The following is a 7,677-nucleotide window of genomic DNA, read 5'->3' as shown; positions in this document are numbered from 1 at the left end:
ATTCTGGAATGGTTTACGACAAGATGGGGTAACGGTAGGAATGCGAGGTTTTGGCATGATTACTAGAGCAAATCAGCTTCAAAATTCCAGTTCCCTTGCCTTGTGCCAAGCAGCTGAAAACCAAGAGAGCTTAGTTGCTGAACCTTAGTGAATGCGGGTGAACTTATGCACACGCTGGAAATTATCATTCTCGCTGATCGGGACAACTGGGTTGAGTGATGGCTCACTACTAACGAAACTGACACTGCCAAATTCATGTGTATAGCTCTGGCTTACAGGGGAGTTACCACTTACCAACACGCGTATGAAATGGTGTTTCAGCAGGATAAAGCCCCTCTTACAAGGAGTAACTTCGAAAGAGAAACGGTCCAGGCAATAGGCTTTTGCCGCTTTTGCGAGCACACTGAAAGTTTTGACCACCTATCTTTTTAGCTGGCCTGAACATGTGTGTGTGTGCGCGCGCGCGCGCGCGCGCGCACGTGTGTCCTGGTTTGGATTAAGCAAACTGGGGGCGACACATGTTACATGTTATTCTGTTTTGGGCAAAGTGGCCTACTCCCAGCGACCTGGTTCTTTGAGGCCAAACTTCAGCTGCGTCATCCATTAAATGATCCTTTTCCTGCAGCATCGGCTGGCTATTTGGGGTATGGAAACTCCCAATGAAGAGAATAAAAATATATGTCAATGCATAATGAAGGTGTGGAAGAACATAAATATTAAGTCAAATAAAAGCAACAACACATCAATGCAATTAAACTTTAAATGGACAGGGTTCAAGCCAAAATATTCTTCCCCTGTTGGCAACATTCACTTCATCATTACAAAAATCAGGAACGGGTCTTATTTGTTATAGGAACACATCACGGAGTTTGAGTACTGACAATTTTCATAGAACACTGAAGATTCTTCCTCGCGAAGAAAAGAACACTGAGAAGTCGTAGCTAAGCTTTAGAAACTAAGGATGAATGTAAACACCTATTGCATCTAGAAATTCCCCTGAGCACCCAAAGAAGCCAACAATACTGCCGTTTTTCTTCACTCGAGAGTGGAAAGGAGTTCCATGTAGCTGCCCAAAAGGTCCATAGGTACGTAAGTTGGTCACAAGCATAAGTGACTTTATGATGCTGGGAAATTGACCATATGGACCAAAAGTCCCTGAAATTTCAATCACAAACTCCGAGGGTTCTAGTAGAATCTGCAAAATCAGTGGTAATATCAAGCTTCAAATGTTTATTGGGAAATCTTTTGGCTAATGGAAAACTGCTCACATATGTAAATATTTAGAATAGCTCAGTTGATATTTGGAATTTGGGCACACAGTTTATTTTTTATATGTTTGGCAGCTCAATCTGTTTAAATTATTCGTTCCTGTTTTGTGTATAAAGAACCACTTCCCATTCTTAATGTGTGAACCATACGTGCAATCTTTGTATTTCTGAATTTTTAAATTTATCTACGATAACTTTTTTTGATGTTAATAACACTGTATCAATTTTATTATCGAATTTTTTGTATAAAAATGATATTCCTGTGTCGCACCTTTTGGAGAGTATATTTAATCTGGTTTGTCTTAACAAGGTTTTGCACAGTGCATGAGAAGTTTATTACTCACCGTGTGGATGGTCCCACCAACACCGCCCCAAAGAGGTGTCTCATGCAGATTCTCATTTCTGTCCAGGTAAGAAAATGCAAACGCATCTATAACATCACCACAGCAAATTCTCATACTTCTTAGATAACGTGGTGACACTTTTATGTCTCGTTTTCTCCCGGTATTTCCTCCCCAGGGTCCAATCTTCTCAAGAATGATCTGCATTCAAGAGAAGGGGTAATAATTATTAATATAAACCTTTCACGTATAACAGGTGACATGGTATTGATCAGTCACAAGCTTAGTATACATATAAATACTCCCTCTGCAGTAAACTAATACTCCCTCTGTCTCAAAATAAGTGTCTTGAGCTTAGTACAAACTTACACTAGAGCTAGTACAAAGTTGAGACACTTATTTTGGGGCGGAGGGAGTATAAGAGAGGGTGTAGTTCAGTATTTTTTTTTATCAAGTATACTACATTGGGGAAAAATATTAACATAAATAATAAGCTTTGATTTCTTAACTTAATGTGTCCTTTGACATCTTATTACTTTTCGTAGTCAGGACTATTTCATTTACAATGACAACAACTATATCACTTGCTCATGGAGTGTGCCAATCAAAATTTGCACTATCAAAGTTGAAAAAATGTGATAGGGTAGATGTGCGAACGGGGAATTAAGGGGGGATTTGACCATATCCTTGGCCTTGCTCTTCTACTCCAAGTTGGTATGGCTGCTTATTTTTCTCAAACTAGGAGAGTACTATGAAGTATGAACTATATATCCATTGATATAGTATTACACCTGATCTCTCAATAATTACTATTATTATTGTTATTATGAAACAACTATGGTTGGGTGGCGAGTACCGAGATATTAACTTTTTGGCGAGAAGACTACCAAGATATTGACATATGGCTCATGCAAGCAGACATTTGGCTCAACAAGCAATCAAAATTGCAAGACAAGTTAGCTTCTCGTTGAAGCATATGCTTGAAGGCTAAGCAAGCTTGCCACGTAGAAGCAAGTCAGCTTGCCATGAATGCTTCCTCTCATCCTAGAGGTCAAGTAATCTTGTCAAGATAAGGCAGGCTTGACAAGAAGTAAAGTAAGCTCGTTAACAAGTCAAGTAATCTTGTGAAGCAAGATTTCTAGATAGCTAATTAAGGTAAACAATCTTCTTCAGGGAGAGATTTATAAAGAAGTATACGTAGAGACAACCAGGAGTTGAGTAGCTCATTTGTTTGTTTTTATACAAGGAAACACCGTAATGAAGAAAAAGCTCCCGAACTTGTCAATGTAAACGTAGTATTTTTATTAATTGATCATGGTCTTCAGTTATCGCGCAACATGTTCATCTTGTTTTCAATCGTGTGATTGTCAAGTATGGTCGAATGGCATGTGATCATCAAGGGTGATCTAAACCTCAGTTTCACAATAATCATCTTGTTTATGATAAAAAAACAACCATTGAGTTTATCTACCCACAAGAAAATTTATAAGAATGTTATATTCCTTAAGTCAGCCACTGTTCTATTAGCAGATTGTTACACAAAAAAAGTTTATGTGTTTACGTGCATGTGCGTGTTTGTGTGTGTTTTCTCGAAGTTGGATAAGCTCTATAAATAAACTTATTATAAATGGCTTGTGTCCAGATAGTCCCTATGAACAGTATTGTAATGAGCAGGCCGCTACCCTGAGCAATATATAAATCTTTTCACCCTAAAAAGAACAAATTATAATAGGGGTAATAATAACAGTTGATGGAAAATGGATCAGATGCAACAATGTATTGATGGATATAGAGTTTACATGTGAAAAATCACATTACATGTGTCGATTTGCTAGGTAGTCACCAAAAGGTGATGAAAAGGGAACATTTTACAGGTGATGAAAAGGGAACATTGTAGGAATAAGTAAAAAAATGGAACACTAACTTGGATCGTGTACTTTTTATTTTAGTGCGACTAAAGAAGACAATAATTAATACCTCTTGTTCTCTGAATGCTTCCTCATCGAGTTGAGATTTCTCCTCGTCCTCTATCATTTCATCTTCATAATATCTAATCACGTCAACCCTCGGATGTTTGGGATTCACATGGGATGTCTTCCTCATAGCAGCATCAGCTTCCTCCACCTCAACGAGACTGGAACCAGAACAATGCATTCGAATTGTGACCAGCTTAATAGAATGGAGGTTCTCCAAGCCGACCTCAAAATTATTGTATTCATCCTTCGCCTCGCGAATCTGAAATGTAACCTCGAGGGTTTGGAGCCTTGGCATAGCTCCTTCTACAAACATGATCCCCAATGAATCATTGTGAATGTGAAACTCAGATAGGCACTTAAAGTTTGCATGATCAGTACCGATAATCAACCTTTCTTCTGCCTTTTTGATTTTGTGCACTGTAACACAGAGATAATTCAAAAATGGGATGTTGCCGAGAGTACCAAGGTCTTCATGCTGGATTTTGTCTAGTGTGATGATTAAAGTGGACAGTTTTGAGAGTGAGGAGTTCATCCATTCCGGCAATCTAGGTATGTTGCCGAAAAAATATTGAAGGTTGTGAGGGGTCCATCCTAAATCCACAATGAATTTTGTGGGAACTCCGGAAGATTGAATGCTTATTTCCTTGATTTTTGTCAACTTGCACAAAGAACATAACAAATGTTTCTCATAGTTCTTGTCCCATGTTCCAGATAGCGAAATTTTAAGAACCCTCATATCCGAAAGATAACCTAGTTCCTTTGAGAAGTTTGGCGAGTTACTCACACTGACGGTAGATAGAACCTGTAGAGATTTCATGGCTCCAATCCCATCTGGTAGCTTTACCGATGTTTCAATGTATAGGCACACAAGTTTCCTTAAATGAACAATGGTTGATGGCAGATCAATTATGCCACTTTGACTCAAATCCAATGTTTGCAAACAATACAGATTCCCTACTCCTTTCGGGATTTTGGTAATATTTGTATCCCTTAGTCCTAGATACCTCAAATGAAATAAATTCCCAACACCATCAATATGATGATTCTCCAAGTCACGGCAACCTTCTAGATCCAACACTCGCAGAACTTGAAATCTTGAAAGAGGCGGCATCAATTTTGTAGCACTAGGAAAGATGATAAATGATCTCACGTGGGACAAGCTCAGCATAGAAGGTGACATGGTGTGATGTTCTTCATTGTTTTGGATGGATAATCGATGTATCTTCTTTGAAAGATCACTAGGTTGATGGCTATCTAATGTAGTGACAAAATTTTCTTCAATCGATAAGGATGTGATCAAATCAAGGACCATATCATGTACACGACAAGCCCCTACGTTGCCACGAGAATCTACATGTTGTGGTTGAATTAGGCTTCGGTTAATAAGATCATTGAAGTACCGCACCCCACTTTATATAAGGTATCCACATCACTTCCATGGACAAGGCCTTCGGATATCCATCTTCGTACCAAGTGATCACTCAATATTGTATAATCCTCCGGATAAACACTCAGGTATAGAAAGCAGGGTTTTAGATGGGACGGCAAATCATAATAACTAATAGACAATATCTGACGCATGCTCTCCATATTGGGGAATTTCTCAAGTCCAGAACCAATGGATTTGTTCACAGTGTCCCATTCATGTATATTGTTTGATTTGTGAGACAATAGGCTGGCAATAGTGATGATAGCTAATGGTACACCATCACACTTTCTTATGATTTTCTCAGATATTTCCCTCAGTTCCACATGGCAAGCATCTTCACTCCCAAATATTCTTTCATAGAACAACTTCTTCGAATCATCATGACTAAGAGGATTTAGTTTATAAATGTTACCGTCGATGGCAGAGCTGCATGATGCTGCAACACCAACAATTCGTGTTGTTGTGATTACTCTGCTACTGCAGTTGTTCTTAACTAGTACAGCCTTGATACAGTTCCAAGCTGATTCGTCCCATATATCGTCAACTATAATTAAGTACCTATGAATTTGTAGCACCATGTTAGAAAGTAAAACAAGTGAAATTGAGTTATCAACTAGAAAGTAAAGGGTAATTGGAATATCTATATGGAACCTACTAATTTTTCGATCACACGAACATCCATTGCAGAAGAAACATGTTTTCCAGCACTCTTCCCTGTTTAATTGCCTCATTTACTAACTTCACTTGAAAATGTCAAGAATGGAGTCATTCTATACTTCTAAATAAAAATGCATGGTTTTTCAACTCAACACTTTTCAGTTATCAAGGAGAAAAATGAGTATCTTTAAATTAACGTTTCAAAGCAAAAGTTAAGACTTCAAATGGAATAGCTGCATCACGCAGTCATGTTTTACGAGAGCAAAAGCTTGTGGAGAAATGACATTCGCGGTGCTCTGGCCTCTGGGTAAAAGCTAAAAGCAAAATCAGTTGTCCACCCCAAATGCTATTTCTTCATGAAAGTTTGCACGTAGGTAAAATACTTAACATGTACTCCCTCTGTAAACAAACATAAGAGCGTTTACATTACTAAAGTAGTGACCTAAACACTTTTATATTTGTTTATGGAGGGAGTACGTATGTTGCTAAAAAACAAAGATTGTGCGTTGGGACTACCAGGGATTGGAAAATGGGAGCGCAAAGAGGCACCCTCAATCAGGCCACCCCTCTAGCTAAGCCTAGGGGAGGAGGATGCAGTATTAACCTTGTACTTCAGTTCTTAAATTCAAATTGCAAAACAAAGCAAAACTAGAATTTTTGTACATGAACTAGAGCTATGAGTTTTGGCGTTACCTCTTAACCCGAAGAACTTGTCTGATTTTGTCAATGATTTCCACAACATCCCATTCTTCAACCTGGCTGTAACTCTGCTTACTGACCTGACGGAGTAGGCTGGCTAAAACCCTCCTCAAATCAGGCTTGAGGGACACCGTGACAAAGGCATCGCAATCAAACTGCCCTCTGATCTGCTGATACACGACGTTGGCCAGAGTCGTCTTGCCCAGGCCACCAACCCCAACAATGGAGACCACCTTCAGTTGACCATCCATGGCAGCCGCACCTTCTTGCTCCACCAACAACCTGCAGAGCTCCGCCCTCGGCCCGCCCACCGCGACGAGCCTCGCCGAATCCTCGTACATGCCATGCAAGCGAGGGTCGATGTCGATGGTGGTACCCGCAGGCCCCCGGACGGCGGAAACATCATCGTCGACCCTGTACCTGTCGCGGCGGTCAGCGACCTCCTTGACGAGGCCCCTGATGCCCCTGATGTCGGCGGCGATCCGGTGGCAGACCCTGGCCGTGGTCAGCACGCTCAGGCACCTGCGGATGAACCCGCTGAACCCCGGATGATGAAGGTCGACGCGCACCATGAACCTGTCGATGCTGTCCTCGACATCGTAGGAGAGCTCTCTGACTTGCCCTGCCCAGATCCTGACCTGCCTGTCGACCGGCTGCGCCGACGACGAGGACGATACCCTTTCGAGGGCCGCCTGCATGCTCTCCAGCTCGGCCCGGAGGAACATGATCTCGCCCCTCAGGCTCCTCTGCAGCCTGTACTCGTCCGTCAGCACGGCGTCCAGCTTGTGGAGGAGGGCGCTCAGCACCGCCCCCGCCATGACCTCCATGATCTTGCTTCGGGAAGTGTTCCTCTGGATTTTGGTTGAGAGATGAGGCTGCGTTAGTAAATTTTCTATAGCTTGACTGGCGAAATTGTAGTACTATCGGAGAAGATGTCATTGTATAGTTGTATACACGATGGAGAAATGGATAACTTTGACAAGCAACTGACCCTGTCATAGCAGGTTTGGTTAAGTTTTCTTATTGCTTGCCATGTTTCCGTGTCCTTCAGGGATTGGTGTGGCTGGTCAATTAGATTCCGTAGATTTGGTAAACCGTCCCCAACCAAATCAATTGACTAATCACCCGTGTTAGAACAGCTTGGAGTACAAGACAAACCATGGAGAGAAGAAAGCAGGTGGTGACGACAAATCCTAACACTTCAAAGAGCAAGGAAATGCAATGAAAGAAGACTAGGTAGTTGCATAGTCCTTGAAATTAAAAATAAGTGCTTGCCGAGTAAATGGTTGTGCAAGTATCTTAATGAG

General features: G+C 41.1%; 1 protein-coding gene across 1 annotated transcript in view; it reads right to left on the bottom strand.

The window, feature by feature from the left end:
* The window catches only part of LOC119367028 (disease resistance protein RGA5-like), an 8,217-nt gene extending 1,029 nt beyond the window's left edge, over positions 1 to 7,188 (bottom strand). The window contains exon 1 of the mRNA XM_037632663.1: positions 6,451 to 7,188. Coding sequence (XP_037488560.1) covers positions 6,451 to 7,188 — 738 coding nt within the window. The remainder of the gene's footprint in view (positions 1 to 6,450) is intronic.
* Positions 7,189 to 7,677: the final 489 nt, after the last annotated feature.

Source organism: Triticum dicoccoides, chromosome 2B (genome assembly GCF_002162155.2).
Source record: "Triticum dicoccoides isolate Atlit2015 ecotype Zavitan chromosome 2B, WEW_v2.0, whole genome shotgun sequence".
NCBI lineage: Eukaryota > Viridiplantae > Streptophyta > Magnoliopsida > Poales > Poaceae > Triticum > Triticum dicoccoides.
The sequence above is the reverse complement of the archived record's forward strand: the minus strand, read 5'-3'. Positions and strand labels throughout refer to the sequence as shown.